We start from the raw sequence: 17,335 nt of genomic DNA on the forward strand, positions 1-17,335 counted from the left end.
AACCCCTCGTGGTTGTATAATATTAAAATTTGAAAAGTAAAAGATCAGTTTGGAGCAAAGAAAGGAAAGCTACTCATGGTCCCATGATCACTGTAATCTTCATTGAAAAGATTAATTTTCTGTTGTCTTGTCTTTTCTGGGTTTCTTCAAGCAGACAAAGAAAGAAGATTTAAACAAAAGTACTTTGTGCATTATGTGTTTGCAATTAGATATCAGCACAGATTTGAACTCGGCTGTAGTTCAGATTTAAATTGATACTTAATTCTAAGGATGAAATGGTTCTCATTGGCTCTTCCCTCATCTCCCCATTGATGTGCAGGACTGAAAGAGCTGGTCTAGACTCTTTCCTTCCCCTAATTCAGATTTGGGGTCCATTTGATCTTCTTCACTCCTGTAAACTCATTGACTCATACTTTTTACTCGTATTTAACTCGTATTTTAAAATGTTGATGGTCCGTGGAGATTTTAAAGGGAAGGAGGTAATCCAGGAGCATGTGCTGAGCGCCTGCTCAACCCAGGCCCCTGGCTCTGGCCCAGCCCCTGGCTGTCCCCTCATGGTGGACCCTGACTACTCAGCCCTCCTTTCAGATCATTGTCATCCCAGCTACTTCCTGCACAAACTCCAGACTTGCAGGCTGCTTGTGCTTGTGGTTGTGCTAATAGACACAGCAGTCACTGTCACACTTGAAAACTCAGTGTCACCTCCTTGCTGGAGCCACTGCACGCCCACAGTTACCCCCCTTCCTGTCCTACTGTCCCCTGACTTGGGCCATATCTGTCCTGAGGTGGAGCTATTTTTGCCCCTGTCTTCTCTCCTGTTAGATGCATCCTTCCTCATTGGAAACGGGTACTACAACCCCCGTGAAGTGCTCTCGTATTCTGCTTTCTCAGCACCGAGAGAAATCTACAGGCAGGTAGGACAACGAAACTCAGGCTTCAGAAGAATCGGGCATGAAATGGGGTTCTCAGGGTCACCCAGTTTTCTCCCCACTCGCTCCCGCGGTCCCTCTATCAGAGTTCCAAATGCGATGGCATTATCCACCACCTTTAGACTTCAGCACTCCAGTTTATACTTCACAACCTGCCTTGTTTACCCTTTGATTATCTTTTATATCCATCTTTACCTAAAGTATTAAGTAGCCAAATAAGATAGTGATCTGATGCTTTCTCAACATAGCAGCAAGGCAGCTGGTAACTCAAAAATCAATTCACTGGGAGCGTCGATAGCAACCAGAAATGGGCAAACAAACGCATGTCCTTTCTGCTAACAGGATCGCGGTGTAAGTCAAGGGCCATGGGTTCTGGGAAGGATGGGGGATTTTTAACTGTATTTCTTTGGTATCGGATCCTCCTAGTAATTAACACTAGGATTCGTATTGCATGGTTCTGGGGGGTTTAATCTGCAGCTTTGCTTGTATCTTGACAGCTTCTACCGTCTGCAGAGCGAGATAGCCTGTGTGGTTTTCCAGTTCGAGGAAGTGACTCTTTGAGGGTTGTTTGGGCAGAAGCCACACGCTACCACATCTGGGGCTGAGTCCAGTTGTTAATTAAAGACGAGCGACTTTCTAATCTTGGTTTTCACCACCCGTAAAAGCATTCAAATAGAGAAAACTAAATCTATATTTAGGTTTCTAGAAACAGAAGCCAACTCTGCTTCAACTTGAGCAAAAAAGAAAGTTCTGAGAAGGCTATGGGAGCTAAAAAGGATGGAAGGAAAAGCTGAGGAACCAGGTTTTGGGAAGGGTGGGACCAGAGCAGCCTTGGGGATCTGGGCTGTAGGCACTAATGGGGGAGTCTGTCAGGGTCTCGTGTTTCTGCCTGGGGGTCACTCCCTGCAGAACGCAGATTTTGGGGAGAGGGTGGTTGTAGTTTGACCTCATACATTGGGGGTGGAGAAATGAGGATGTGACCAGAGAAGTGTGGGGTGGATGCCACTGGCCGCTACAGCTCAGGAACACAGAGCACCTGTTCTGAGCTGGGCACCCTACGTGCATCGTACCACGCAGCCACCACAATCATTCACTTGCTAGATGCCGAGTGCGGACCAGTGCTGGTCTGAGGGCTCCGGATGCAGCACTGCGCACATCCTTGTGGGGCTTGTATCCTAGTGGTGGGAGACAATAAATAATGAGGAAAATGGTGAGGTATGTCAGAAGGTGATCTGCGCCATGGGAAAAAGAAAAAGCACATCAAGTACAGTGGGGCGGTGGCTGCCACTGCAGTTGGGCAGCTGGGTAGCTGTCACTGAGAAGATGAATCTGAGAAATACTTTAAGAAGCTGAGGGGGCCGGCCACTCAAACCCTGGGGGGCTAGTGGTCAGGCAGGGAGATCAGCTAAGTGGCGGGACTGAGCCACAAGGAAGCCTGAATGGTGAATGAGCAGGGAGCCCAGAGGGAGGTGACAGGCTTGGGCAGGTCATAGAGGGTCTTGCACGGCCCCCCAGGAGCAGGGATGGGTAGTTTTAAGGAGGGTCGCCCAAGTCTCCAGAGCTACTAAGTGGTAGGGCTGAGAGGTAAACCTAAGGAATTCCATGCTTTGCTGCACAGCCCGCCTTCCACACTCCCGAAGAAAGACCCAGACTTCTGTAAGCGTCACCGCACCTCGGGGGATTGTCCCCTATCTCTGTGAAGCCCTCCGAGGAGGGAAGAATGTAGCCAACACTACTGCTCATTTGTCAGCTAAGCTGCTGTTCTTTTTCAGTAGTAGCTTCAGGACATTTGAAATATTTTTTAAAAAGTAATTAAATAGCAGAAATAGAAAAGTAAGTTCATTTTTTATCAAGAGGAATTCTGAGGCTTTATCTCATGTTGGGCATCTGTTTTATCACCCCCATCGAGAGAAGTAACTAAAGATGATAAGTAACTGAGACTTCGATGCCCTCATAATCCTGCACCAGTTTTCTGAACGGAATGACGATTCTTCTGATTAATTATAATAGTACTTTTGGTTCCTGAGTAACAGTATTTAAAGCATTTTCTTATGCTTTGTCTCATTGTTCTACAAATGGAAATACCAGATTGAGGGGAAAAAAAGCTATTTCTTAGGAGGTGAGGGATTTGACAGTGATACAACACAAACAAAAGGAAGCAGGAGGATTCTGGGAAATGTTCCATGACATTCGGTACTTATGAAGGAAGTGCAGTCCTGCGCCACATAACGACGTCTCCGTCAACGACAGACCGCATATACAACAGAGATCCCATAAGGTTAGTACCACACGGCCTAGGTGTGTCACAGGCTGTGCTATCTAGGTTTGAGTAGGTACACTCTGTGATGTTTGTACAACGGCGAAACAGCCTAATGATGCATTTCTAAGAACATATCCTGGTGTTAAGCGATGCATGATTGTATCGGCTTAAAGGGATTGTTTCTTCTAAATATCAAAATAGAATGATAAGCTTTTGTCCCTGTTTAATAACTAGGTTTTTCCTGCTTGTAAAAATCCTAGGAGAATACAGAGAGGTTTAAATTAGAAAACAAAAATCATTCATGGTTCTACTATCTGGATATCACCTTGTTATCATCTTTGTGCATTTGCCTTTTCGTATCTATGCATAGATAAAGAGAGCTACGAAACGTTAACATGAGAATCCTCTCACGTTATTAAACATTTTCCTACCACAGGCTTTTATTGGCTGTGTAGCTTTCCCCTATCACCATCATTTTGAAAACAAATTTCCAAAACAAACATTTAGTTTGCCCTCCTTTTTTATGGACTTTATAAATACCACCCAAGTAAATAGCTGTGTCCTCCAATATTTAGGTTTCTATGAATTATAAAGGACACTTCAGTGAACAGCGATGTTCACGTGTCTTTATGTACTCTTCTGACTTTTCTTGGGGTGAACTTCTGGAAAAGGAAGCCGAGAGTCTGAATATCTTGAATTGTTCTTGGTGACTTTTCCTCCAGAAAATTTATACCAACGTACACTCCAGTGTGGTGTCTGAGAACGTCCTTTCCATTCACTCCTAAAAACATGTGGTATTATAATTTTTTGAAATGTTAATTTGGTAGGCAAAAGAAAAAGACTTCTTGTTGGATCTCTTTGATGAATGGTAAAGTTGAACTTTTTAATTTATTTTCATGTGTTGACTGTTAGTATTTCTTCTTTGATAAATTGTTTGCTTTCCTTGGATGTTTTTAAAAGTATTCTACACAGCATGTGAAATGTGACAATAATTGCTAATGTTTACGAAGTATGTAGAGTCCTCCAGACTTTGTCTCCAAGGACAGACTCTCTCCTTGACCGACCTTGAGTCAGCGGGGCTCCTCTGAGCCTCTTGTCGACTAGGCCTCATCCTTGGCCCTGCCCTTGGCCTGGCTTGTCCAGTTGGTGAAGGAATCCTGCTAAGTTGGTTTAGAGAGATTCGCCGCCCTGGATAGCTGATTGTCCTGGCCTGCCCTCAGCAAGAATCCCCGACTCTTGACCCCAATCTTCTATCCACTGACCCTCCACTCTGCTCCTGGCCCATCAACCCCCAGTGGTCTATGCTCTCTTTGGAATTGAGCCTGACCTCTCTCCCTGTTGTGAGAGGCTTGACACCTAATGCAATAGTCCTGAATAAACTCACTATTTTAACAAGCCCCAGAGTAATTTTTTCTTTAATGCTGCACACTGCCCATGTATAAACACTTTTAATTATCTTGAATCCTTGTGAGGTAGGCACCATTTTGCAGATGAGAGGACTGAGGCCCAGAAAGGCCATCAGCTTGCCCACTGTCACACAGCAGTCACTGTAGGGGCTGAGATTCAAACGTCAGCAGGTCTGCCACACGTACAGTTCTCAGGCTTTAAGGATGGAGGGGAGCGGGCTTGTAGTTTTATAATCAGTAAAGGAACTCCCTTACAAACTGGTTTTTTTTCTTCCTCTTAGATCGGCACCCTGTCCAGGCCCTGTCCCCTTAGGGCAAAGGGGATGAGGTTAGGAGTGACTTGTGGGCAGGGGTGGGGCGGGGAGGGGCTCCATCTCTCTTTCGTGTAACTGCTCACTTCCTGGTTGGAGTAAACAAGTTAAGTCCAGAAGCTTTAGTTGTGTTTCCTACCATGGGGACATGGGCCCCTACAGGAATGGGGGCTCACCCACAGACCCCCCATCCCAAGGATGTTCTAGTCTCCCTTGTCACTCTTCTGGTGTCAGGATCTGACCCGTGGAAGCCCCTGAAAGGATGGAATGATGTGATTGATTGAATAACAGACACAGAAAATGACTTCTATTTTGAGAGTTATTTAGCCTAATCAGGTCCTATCAGACTATATATTTAGTTTAATTGTAAGTATCCACACGTGCGTGCAGTTTTTAAAGATGGAAGTGCATATGGTGTTCCTGAGTGCCCATTAGTTTCCAGGCAACAAGAGAGGATGCAAAAACCCCAAGGAGCTTTCTCAATCTAAGCAGAGCAAGACAATTACATCGCGAGGACAAATCAGCAGTGAATTCCAGCATGAACCAGGCAGCTGTTGGATAGAACGGTAGACGAGGATAGGGGACGCTGAGCGCACGGACGCGCGTCGGTCGCCAGGCGCGGCTGGCTTGTGTTGTGACAACCGGCTGGAGACGCGGGACCGCGGTGAGTCCCGGGCCTGAACGTGCCCGGACTGGGGGGGCCCGCGTGGCCCCAGGGAGCCCCCGCCAGCTGGAGCCGCGCCCTGAGCGCGCAGTGCGCCAGTGGGCGCGCGGGGCACCGGGGAGGGCGGCGGGGACCCAGCGGGGAGAGTGAAGGCAGGGTTGGCGAGGAAGGCGAAAGGCAGACTCTGCCTGAGACAGCTTGGGGCGAGGAGGAGCTGGGGAGAGGGGGGGGTGGACGACCAGACACTTCTGAGCGCTCACCTCCGGGTGAGGCCACCTGGGCACTCCCTGTGTTGGTCCAGGAAGGAGGGCTGGCCTGATTGTTTCTCTAGGGAATTAAAGGGAGATTAAAACCACGCCTGAAAATCCCGCAGCAGGCCTGAAAGTCCACTTTATTTAAAATAGCACTGGGGAAAAACAAACACTACATTGTTTGGGAGCTTTCGGATTCTGTTTTCGTTCCGCAAAAATAAATCTAGCAACTCTGGAGAGCAGATTTTTATACCCCTCCAACTCTCATGAAAAAGATTCAAGAAAGAAATGAAATATATTACGTTCTTAAATACTCTTGGCCATAATGTGGAGTTTTTTTGAGTCTTTAAAATGACTTTTAAATGGCAGCACCATTATGCGATTTTTTTCCTTCCCAGCTGAGTTAGCTCTTCTGTGCCCTGAGTGGTCTGTGTTCAACCCTGGCTGCCCTTGGATAGTTCAAAACAAAACAAAACAACAAAAAGCCAAGGTTTGCCCAGCGATTCAGGGTCTCCATTCAGAGTCTGGGGGGTGCCTCGGCATCAGGCTCAAACTCCCTGGGTGATTCTAATGTGGGGCCGGTGCTGGGACCCACTGACTAAAACTTGACTTCCTACACCCCTGCCTCATGGAGTCATCTAAATAGATCGAGCACATCAATAATTTAAAACCCATTCGTACATGTGTCTTCCCAATCATCGTTCACAGTGGGGAGACCTTGGAATCGAAGGTCCCATGAGATCTCCACATCCCCAGGTAATGGGGGGGATAGAAGGAGTTCCAGAGAAATTTCAGTCCCCAGTCTGAAAATCTGAGCAAGTGGCTTTCAGTAATATTGAAACTACTCCAAGACCGTGGGGAAAAAACTCCCACATTTTACTGAACAAATAGAGCCACTTCACCTCCGGTTGGTTTAGGGTACAGATGGATGAGCCCCTTAGAGTTGGGAGCCAGAGGGTCCCAAGATGTTGACTTGAACTCCTGCCTCAGGCAGGTAAGGTCTTTCCAATTCCATTTACAAGTTAGGTCACTGAAATCTGAAAGGGGGCAGAGCATTTGCTAACAGAGCGCCAGAGAGTTAACAGACGTTGGAATCCAGCGCACCTGGGCAGAATCCTTGATCTTCCATTTCTTAGCCATGTGAGCTTGGAATTAAGTGCTCAAAGCCACACAGTTAATGGAAGATCATGGTAGCCACTGACATCGGGGCCTCCTGGCCTCCAGTGTCTTTTCATCATCCAGGAGGCCCCCACCGTAGATGGAACTCCAGCTTTGGCCGGTTGGCTTCATTCTGCTCCACGGCCACAGGCCTTGTTCTGTGACCACTGAGGGAGCAACAGAGGCTTGAGGTGGCTCCCCAAATCCTCCTCCACTGCTGGGAAACCACCTGAGAAAACTTCGAGGGTCCTTTCCATTCTAAAGTGCTTTCCTCATGGACCAGACCATCTCTTTCTTCATCATGAAAGGAAAACACACTATTGTTAACTGTTTTCCCGGCTGTACAGAAAAGGAGTCAGCAATCAAATACATTTTCAACTTTGGACTTTCCGACCACCCTGACCTCTGCGCCTGGAAGACTGTCCATGAATGAACCATGTCTTTAGAGAAAAAGTCACTTGCTGTTTTTCATCCTCCCATTTGTCTTCATCCCAACATGGATCGTTGGGTGGTAAAGGCCGCTTCTAATCTGGGGTGTGTAGAGTGGCTGTATATTCCTCCGGTGTGAGACACTTTGGAGAGGTGGTCCTCAGCAGAAATGGACCTTGATTTGGCCCTCTGTCTTCACAACAGGTGGTGGAGCCTCTTCTAGAACATGGCAGCCGGCCTTCACACTCACCGAAACCACACACTTCCTTCTCTCCTGAGTGGTTACCCACCGAGTAGCTCCCATGAACAGGTACCATTTTGGATAACTGGTAACAGAGGAAATGACTCCATTCCAATTATAGAAATGTAACGGTTCCTATCTTTCTTTCCCCTTCATTTATTTGGAACTATTTTCATATGGCAGGTCTCTAATAAGGTCAGATTTGGGATGGGAAAAAGTGTGTGGAAATCCAGGTCACAAACCAGGAGTCATTGAGAACAGAGCCCCATCAGCCTTGGAGGGCTGGCTTGGTGAGGGGTGGGGGTGGGGGGTGGGGGTGGGCGGGATGTGGCATTTTTTTGTTGTTTATTATTTTTTTAATTGAGGTCACGTTGGTTTATAACATTATATAACTTTCAGGTGTACATCATATTTCAGTTTCTGTGTAGATTACATCATGCTCACCACCCAAAGACTAATGACAATCCATCACCACACACATGTGCCTGATCACTCCTTTCACCCTCCTCCCTCCCCCTTCTCCTCTGGAAACCACCAATCCAAACTCTGTTGCTACGTGTGTGTTTGTTGTCCATTTTATCTTCTACTTATGAGTGAGATCATATGGTATTTGACTTTCTCTCTCTGACTTATTTCGCTTAGCGTAATACCCTCAAGGTCCATCCATGTTGTCACAAATGGCCAGATTTCATTGTTTCTTATGGCTGAATAGTATTCCATTGTGTCTATATACCACGTCTTTCATTTACAAGTTAGGTCATTGAAATCTGAAGGGGGGCAGAGCATTCGCTAACAGAGCTAATGGAAATGCAACTGATTTCTTAGGTTGATTTTGTTTCCTGAAACTTGACCGTATTCATTTATTGTTTCTAAAAGTTTTTTGGTGGAGTCTTTAGGGTTTTCCATATATAAAATCACATCATCTGCGAATAGTGACAGTTTCACTTCTCCCTTTCCAATTTGGATCTCTTTTATTTATTTTTCTTGCCTGATTGCTCTGGTTAGGACTTCCAATACTATGTTAAGTAAGAGTGGTGAAAGTGGGCATCCTTGTCTGATTCCTGTTCTTAGGGGAGGATGTGTCATCTGGTGAGAGACCGAGGACTCCACGATGCAGCTGATGGTCTCTGCTGTTGGTCCTAATGAGATAAAATATTAATATTTATTTTAATACACTATAAATTGTTACTCGTAATGTGTGATATTTTCTGTGCTTGTAAAATATTGACTTAATTACACGGTCCCCCTGAATATCCTGGGAAAACTGAGCAGTCCAAAGGTCTGCGGAAGCTAGGTGACTGCCCTCAAAGCTGGTGATAAACCTCCAAGGGGGGTTGCAGAAGTCCTGTGAGAAGGAAAGATGGCGTGGCATGGAGGTGGTGTGTGAGTCAGGAGAGTGGGCAGTAGAGAAAGAGAGCGTCTTCAAGTTGTATTTGACATTATGAATTCTGGAACTGGTCCTTGTCAGAAGATGGGGGCCCTAGTGACCTGAGTGTCACTGACCCCATGAACTTGGGTTGGTCAGTTTTGTCATCTTTGAAGAGACTAGATGATCCCAAAGCCCCTTTCGGTCCTAATGCATTTACTGCTTCTCCCCACCTGTGCCGCTATTCCCACCCTGTCCCGGGGCTCCATCCCTTACAGAGGTCCTGGTCGCTCCGTAGGACGTGGGACTGACATGGCCCGTCCCTGAGTCAGTGGCCTCTTCCTCTGAAATGTTTGTATGTAACTATGTGCAAACCCACAGGCTCTGTGCGGTCACTGGTCAGGCAAGTAGGTCACTGGTCACAGCTTGGCGTGTGGAGTGGGAAAGTTCAAAGTTTTGACCGAGGCCCCTAGAGAAGGTAGAAATCCCATTCTGGACGAGGAAACTTCCTGAGAGGATGGCTGGACCATCTCAAGGATCTGGATCCTGACCTAGGACGAAGGTCTAAGGGTCAGTTAGTTGGTGGTTTGGGGATTCATTTGGAGAAGGTCGTTGGGGTCTGTGAGCCCTTGTGGTGGGAGCAGGTGGGAGCAGGTGGGAGCAGGTGGGAGCATTTCCTTCTGATCATAGGTTTGGTGAGGGGGCTTCCCGAGCTCCTCTGGGTTCTTCAACACACATCTTCTGGAAAGACAAATGGCACCGTGTTGTTTGGCTGGACCATTCTGTTTTCCCCGGTTTTAGGTTACGATGCATCCTCTTTACTTTCCTTCGCAGTAATGACATTTATTCAACAAATATTTATTGAGTTCTTTCTAGTGCCAGACACACTGAGTCACAAGGGCTGTGCCAGTTAGATGCCTGGCTACAAACAGTAGAGACTAATTCTGAACAACTCAGGGGGAAGAAAAGGAATTGATTGGAAGAATATTAAGTAGCTCATGGAGCTGATGAGGCATCTAGAGAGCATGGCGCGGAAAAGTGAGCAGGAACAAGGAGACTAGGCATGTTGCCAACAGGGAGAGGTACCCAAGGCTACCACCATCCCGGGTCCTCTGGGCTGCAGGGTGCCCGACTCCAGCGCAGCCAACCACAGCTCAGAGTCGCCCCCTCAGGAATCATATTCCAAGCAGAAGCTTTTGACTGGGCAAGGGCTCCAGGCCAGGGCGCCTCGCGGCACTGACATTTTAGACCGGAGAATTCTTCGCTGTGGCGCGGTGGGTGGGGGCTGTGCTGTGCATCCTGGGATGTTCAGTAGCATCCCTGGGCCTCTACCCGCCGGATGCCATTAGCACGCCCTCCTCCCAGTGATGACAACCAAAAATCAAAAACATCTCCAGGTTTCTTGAAGGGCCCCTTTCCCCTCCAGAATACCCCGCTCCCCCCAGCCCTGCGTCTAAAGCACCTGGGGTTTTGTTAAAGTGTAGACTCCTGAGCCGCCCCCCCCCCCCCCCCCCCCCCCCCCCCCCGAGAGCTGCTGAAGCAGAAACCCTGGGATGTGAGGCTGGACTCTGTGTCTCAAACAATCCTCCCGGATGCTTTTATATACATTAGATTGAGTGCCAGGAAATGGGAAGAGATGGAAAGATTTGTAGGTGGGGTGGGGGATGGTGATTAGATTTACCTTTTAGAAAAATCGCTCTGGCAGGCAGAGGGAGAGAAAACAGGAGAATTTAGATAAAGCCGGGTTAGAGAGGATGAGGGCTGAGATCAAGAACAGTGGTGGATGTGGAATCAAGGGACTGAATTTGAAAACTATTTGCAGATAGACTTCGGAAGACTCTGCGACTGATTATGGATGTAGGGGAAGTGTCAGAGCGCTCCTCGTTTTCTGACTTGGAGGATGGTGTGACGTTGCTCAGGGTAAGGAATGTCAGGGGGTGAATCTCGGGGGAAGAGAATGAGCTCAGATTCAGACATCTGGGATTTCAGAGGCTGACGGGACCTCCCGATGGATCTGAGTGTGGAGTCGAGAGAGAGGTCGGAGGGCAGATGGGGCGTGGAGCCATCGGCATCCTGGTGGTGGCTACAGAAGAAGGAGTGGCTGAGATCCCTAAGGAAGACGTAGGTGAGGACCACAAAGGGCAAAATAGAGCCCTGACAAACTAACTTGAAAGAAGTAGGCAAGTGGGAGGACCCGCCAAAGACGAGGTGAGCAGACATCAACATAGGAGGAGAACAGGAGACTGACCACCGACGCGGAGAGACGAGGGCGATGAAGCAGGCAGTGGGAGTTGACCCCAGTGTCGGATGCCATGACGAGGCCCACTAGGATAAGGGCTGGTGGGTGTCACACTCTGCGGGCAATCAGTAGCCTTTGCAAGAGTGGGATCGGTAGAGTTGTGAGAGTAGAAATCAGATCATGGTGGCAATAAATAAATTTATTAAATAAATAAATCAGATCACGGAAGCAAGATGGTGGAGAAGGTGGCTGTAAAGCTAGAGGAAATGAGACAGTTGACGGTGGTGAGAGGGGCCTCTAGAGGCAAAGGAGGCTTTTCTTTGTTTTATAGCTTTTGCGAGGTGTCCTGGACACACAAGGAGCCACACATTCATAAACCCATATGCTTTGATAAGTTTTGACGTATGTATACACCTGTGCAACCATCACCACATTCAAAACAGTGGACATATCCATTGTCCCTAAAATTTCCTGTGTCTCTTTAGAAATCCTTCCCCCTGCCCCTGTGGGTCCCCTCCCCTCATCGTCCCAAAGCAAATACTGATTAGCTTTTTGTCACGATGGATTAGCTTGCATTTTCTAGAATTCTAGACAAGTGGAATTTTCCATTGTACACTCTTTTTTTGTTTATTATTTTTTTTTCCTCTCAGAGAATCAGTCTTCTTGCAGGGTATAGTATGTATCAATAGCATATCCCTTTTCATTGCTGAGTAGTATTCCATCGTGTGGCTATACCATGGTTTGATTATCCATTTGCCTCTTGATGGACTTTCCGGTTGTTTCCTGTGTTTGGCTGTTACACATGAGGCTGCTGTAAACATTCGTGTACTCCTCTGTGTATGCACATATAATTTCTCTTGGGTAGATACCTAAGAGTGGAAAGGGGGGGGTCATATGGTAGATGTATATTTAACTTTTTAAGAAACTGTCAAACTAGAGGCCAGCCACGTGGCATAGTGGTTAAGTGTGTGCACTCTGCTTTGGCAGCCCAAGATTCACAGGTTCAGATCCTGGGCATGGACCTAGCACCGCTTATCAAGCCATGCTGAGGTGGCGTCCCACACAAAGTAGAGGAAGATTGGCACAGATGTTTGCTCAGGGCCAATCTTCCTCACACACAAAAAAGAAGAAACTATGAAACTGGTTTCCAAAGTAGTTGCACCGTCTTAGTTGTCACATGTCCTGGCCAACACTTGGTGTCATCACATTTGAATTTTAGCTACTCTCCTAGATCTGTGGCAAAATCTGGTTATGGTTTTGATCATTGCTCCCCTGATGACTGATACTGTGAGCATCATCTCTATGTGCCATCCTTGTATCTTCTCTGGGGGAGTGTCTGCTCAAATCTTTTGCCCATTTTTAAAATTGGTTGTTTTCTGATTACTAGCCTCATTCTAGTCTTAAAGGATCCTTTGAACTCACTGAAAAGGGATTAAATATTTGATGAAAAAAATATAATGCGTGTAGAGAACACTGGGCTTACACAGAGATGGTCAGAGGATGTGGTTTCCTTAAACAATTCCTTTACTTTGTGTATTTGTGTCCTTAAGAACCTCAATTTCCTTTCTTCAATGATGGAAAGATCAAAATGCAGATACTACGTATGCAGCGAAGATGAAGCAGGGTCTGGATAGAAATCCTGAATCTTCCTTGTGAACTAGAGCCTGTCACAACTCCGGCATCTCAGGGCTGCTTTCCCAGTGGTTTCTCTGTTTGGAGCAGGAGGAGTGGCCCTGGCGCCGTGGGGGAAGCCGTGCGACACCTCATTTGTTGTGTTTCGTCATCACCGAGAGGTGGGAGCCCAGCCCTTGTTGGGGGCGGGGGGGGGGGGCATTCAGACTGTCACCGAGGGAAAAGGAGACATCTGTCTGCCCTTTTCACTCCACCGCATTCTGGTACTCTGAGCACATCTCTCCCAGGACAGGAGAAAGGACAAAAGCCTGATCAGAACTCATCGCTCAGCCCCAGGGGGGCGGTCTGCCAGCACCTGCTGGGTCTGGGGGGGCTTCCCGTTGGACTTCCATCCCCCTGTGGGGTATAGACATCGGGGGCTCGGAGCCACACACGGAGCCCTGCACAGCAGGTTCTCACAGGCGCAGCAAAGGCAAATGACAAGATCCTGCAAATGTGGGGATGGGGGAAGCCTAATGGTTGCCATGGCAACACAGCAGGAAGACTCCATCAATCGATTGGGCCCCAGTCTCAGCGCTCCCCAGCCCCGATTTCTGTCATGAAAGTGACAGCCGTGTTGGCATTGATGTGTTTCATACAGGGTGTCCTCTTCAGGTTAGGTGATCATTAGAGCCACTTCCAGCCACTTTCGGACCTTGACTGTGACCTAGAGTAAGAAATACACTTTACATGGTGATGGAGCACGCGTGTACGTGTGTCTGTTTCAGAAACAAAAGAATGAAATGAAATCCCACTCACCCTTATTACGGGAAATACAGTCTCTTCTGTTCTGTTACATTGTATATTATAAAGAATATGTTATAACATTATTTGCTGGCCGTACCCACTAAATTGAATGTCTGAACCACTAGCAGCTGCAGACCTGAGATTTGTAGAATATTGGTCAGATTAACATGCCTGAACTGCAAGGGGTGAGTTCAGACTTCCCACTTCTTCCGTGTCACGTCTGCCGTCCCTCCTCAGCTTCAAGGCTAACTGGTGAAGGAGCACAGCCTCATAATTCCAAATTCATGCCTGTTGGGTTATATATACCTTCAGGGAATAAGGCTAAAAATGGTCAGAGGCATGGCTTGTTTCTTCCCTCTTTTATGCATAAGGAAACTGAGGCACAGACTCTTGAAGGTTCTTGTGTGAAATCACGCCGCTGAGGGTGGCAGAGTCTTGGCCAGCGCTTGTGTTCCTGGCAGCAAGCCTAGGGTCTTTTCAGGTCTTTTTTTGTGTTCTTTTGGTGAGGAAGATGGGCCCTGAGCTAACATCAGGGCCCATCTTCCTCTATTTTACATGTGGGATGCTGCCACAGCACAGCTTGATGAGTGTTGCATAGGTCCGCGCTCAGGATCCAAACCTGTGAACCCCAGCCCGCCAAAGTGGAGTGCATGAACCCAACCATTACGCCACCGGGCCGGCCCCTTTCCAGGTCTTTTGATTTATACAAGTTAAAATTTGTCTTTCTATCTTTAGAATTTAATGCTACAAATTTTTGAGTTGTAGGTAACACACAATATGTTGAGCCAGGAGGCACCCAGAGCCAGTAGTATAATTACTTACTGAAAAAAATAAAACTCTGAAAAGAATCACATAATTATGAGAATTTGCAAAAGAGTGTAAAATTTATTTCAAATTGCAAAAACCTGGTTCTGTGGTTTCCTCCATTTTTTCCACCCATTCTTCTTTTTCCTCCCCCCACCCTCCCTCCCTCCCTTCCTTCCTTCCATTTCTTTCTTTCCTCACTTAATCTGTCTTTCCCTCTCATTCATTCAGGGGGCTGAGTATGACTGTCTATTTTGAAATGTCACCAACATTTTTCTTCTGTCATTTGTAGAGCAGTCCAGTGAAACACCCACGCTGTTATCTTTCTGTTGATTCTGTCTATTTCTGCCCTGAGAGTGAGGGCTGAACCAGGCATGAATTTTGAAGAACTGGGGAGCCTGTGCGCTTGGCTGTTGGGGACTGGCCTGAGAAATACTGAGAAAGGATCATTTACAAAGATTCTCTCTAAAATGAAAACATAAACGGTTTGGGAGATTAACGAGAGGACACTGAATTTGGATGTGACAAACAAAATCGATAATAATGCCATCTTTCTTCGGGGAAACAAGGCTTTCTGAGGAGCATGAAGGAGCAGCTGCAGCAGGCACTGACCTCACTGTCCCCGGGGGTGGGGGGCGGGGGAGAGAGGTGACCGGCTCCCTCCCGGGTCCACCCACGAGCCATGTCTCCTGCTGCCTGGCCATGCTGACTGCCATCAGGATGTTAAATAGCACCTGCTTCCAATGGAGCAAAGGAGAAATCCCATGATGAATCATCAGCTTTTAATTTAGAATCTGGAGAATGGCAGTGAAGGGCCAGCTTATGATAATCCTCTAGGAGAAAAGACTGAGGCACCCAAACAGCTAATTGCTGAGAAGCAAGTGATGCATCCCACACATGTCGCTCATAGTCCCTCTTGCCCTGGTCCCTTCCTCCCCATCTCCCCTCCCACCCCTCACAGACAGTTGCTATCTCCCCCCTAAGTTTCATCCTGCTGGGAGCACTGTGTCCCATGGGCAGTGCCATAAGCAAGAAATTAGCTTTGCACCTGTTTTGGAAAGTGAAATGTTGGCCTCATAGTTGCATAAAATCTCTTTCAAAGCCACAGTTCCATTTCTCAAACTCTCACCAGACACAGAACTGAGGCTTGGAGCTCTGGACCCGTGCCACCAGGGAAACCTGCCCGGAATTTACAAGTCGGTGGCATTCCATGAACTGCGAATCAGTATCCGATGCTGAAAAGAAGGGAAAGGGGTGACGTGTTGTGAAAACTGAAACCCTCTTAGCTTGCAGCTTCTGAGTCACAAATATATTTGCCGTGTCATAATAATCGCTATTTTAAAAGACAGCCATACTTTTTCAGGAACTTAGCTTCTAAATAATAAAATTTACAAATTTCATACTCATAATTTTTTTTTTCAAAAAAGTTAATTACAGCATAAAAGGAGTATTTAGTCACATAGAAAAATAGCATAGCAGCAGATGTTAGCTCAGTGCTAATCTTCCTCGGAAAAAAAAAAGAAAGAAAAATAGCATAATACAAATAATACTTTTCAGAGCCATCTCTTCACTTAAGAATATCTTCTTCTACGAAATGCAGTTGGTATGAAAATCTAGCTCGGGATGGCGAAGACAGGAGGGAGCCTGACACGGGGCAATTGGAAGCAGAGGAGGAAGGGGCTGGCATTCAAAGGACGGATGCGAAGCAGGATGCAGAGAAGGTGTGGTCTGAAAGCGGAAGCCCGGGGCAGTGTTTCAGCTTGGAGATGGTCCAGGTGATTGGAAGGCTGGCCAGTGATGGTGGAAGTGGGTGGCTGACGTTGAATAAAGGGAAAGGATGCTGATAGCGTGGAGAGAGAGGAGTCAGGCTATTTATTCTCTGTAGAGACGTTGACATCACCAGGATTCTTGTAGAGACGAAGGCTACGGGCAGGGGCAGCAGGCCCAGCACCTGAGATGGGGCGACCAGGGGCCAGCAGATAATGGGACCAGGGTGTGTAACCTCACGTTTGAGATGTTGGCCTCTATCTTTGCCTACATCACTGGTGTTGGTGTGAATTTGATGTGGCAAAGCTCGGAGCCTGCTGGCACACTTGGGGTCACCACCCATCCATCCACATTCCCCCGTGGATGTCAGCCACATTAGGCTCTCCTTAACAACTGAGATGCCATGGGGAGAAGGTGGATGCAGGTGCTAGAACCAAGGGGACCCCTCAAAGAAAAGGCAAGTCTAAGATAAATAAAATAAATTACTACTTTGCACAGCAGATGGCAAACTTTCAAATCTTGTTATCCCAAGACTAGTACAGGCCAAAAACAAACAAAAATTGAATAAAACAAACAAAAACTTGAAGAAGCTTTTAGTCACTGGACTGGTAACAAATCTGTTATTAAACAAACACTTTGGAGCACATTCCTATCGTTTTGTGGTTGAGCTGTTAGTAAACATCCCTGGACCCCTTAACACTTTAGGTTTCTCTTTCCTTAAATTAGTGGCATTCATAGCACCAACTCTCAGGTCAAAATTTGACCCAGAATATTCTATGATTTTTGAAATATTTTCCCTCCAGTGAAATAGGTTACAAAAACATGAATTTCAGATGTGGGTATTTTTATCAGTTTGCTGGGGCTACCGTAACAAGGTCACCCAAGTTGGATGCCTCAAACAGCAGCAATTTATTGTCTCATGATTCTGGAAGCCAGAAGTGCAAGATCAATGTGTGTGCAGGGTTGGTTTCTTCTGAGGGATGTGAGCAAGAATTTGTTCTGGGCCTCTCCCCCAGCTGCTGGTGGTTGGCTGGCATCTTTGGTGTTCCTGGGCTTACAGAAGCCTCACCCCATCTCTGCCTTCATCTTCCA

General features: G+C 47.0%; 1 protein-coding gene across 13 annotated transcripts in view; it reads left to right on the top strand.

Annotated features, from left to right (window-relative positions):
- The first annotated feature begins 3,080 nt into the window (after positions 1–3,080).
- LOC106782922 (uncharacterized) overlaps positions 3,081–17,335 on the top strand; it is a 97,937-nt gene continuing 83,682 nt past the window's right edge. For 6 of the 13 annotated variants that reach the window (XM_023633014.2, XM_023633015.2, XM_070256546.1 and 3 more), the window contains exons 1-2: positions 5,393–5,570; positions 7,613–7,718. In XM_023633014.2, coding sequence (XP_023488782.2) covers positions 7,635–7,718 — 84 coding nt within the window. In that variant the 5' untranslated portion in view covers positions 5,393–5,570; positions 7,613–7,634. Of the gene's footprint in view, positions 3,208–5,363; positions 5,571–7,612; positions 7,719–17,335 lie in introns of those variants that run through there. The other 7 variants (XR_011434503.1, XR_011434500.1, XR_011434502.1 and 4 more) reach the window with 3 other exon arrangements.

This window comes from Equus caballus, chromosome 31, assembly GCF_041296265.1.
Source record: "Equus caballus isolate H_3958 breed thoroughbred chromosome 31, TB-T2T, whole genome shotgun sequence".
Classification (NCBI taxonomy): domain Eukaryota; kingdom Metazoa; phylum Chordata; class Mammalia; order Perissodactyla; family Equidae; genus Equus; species Equus caballus.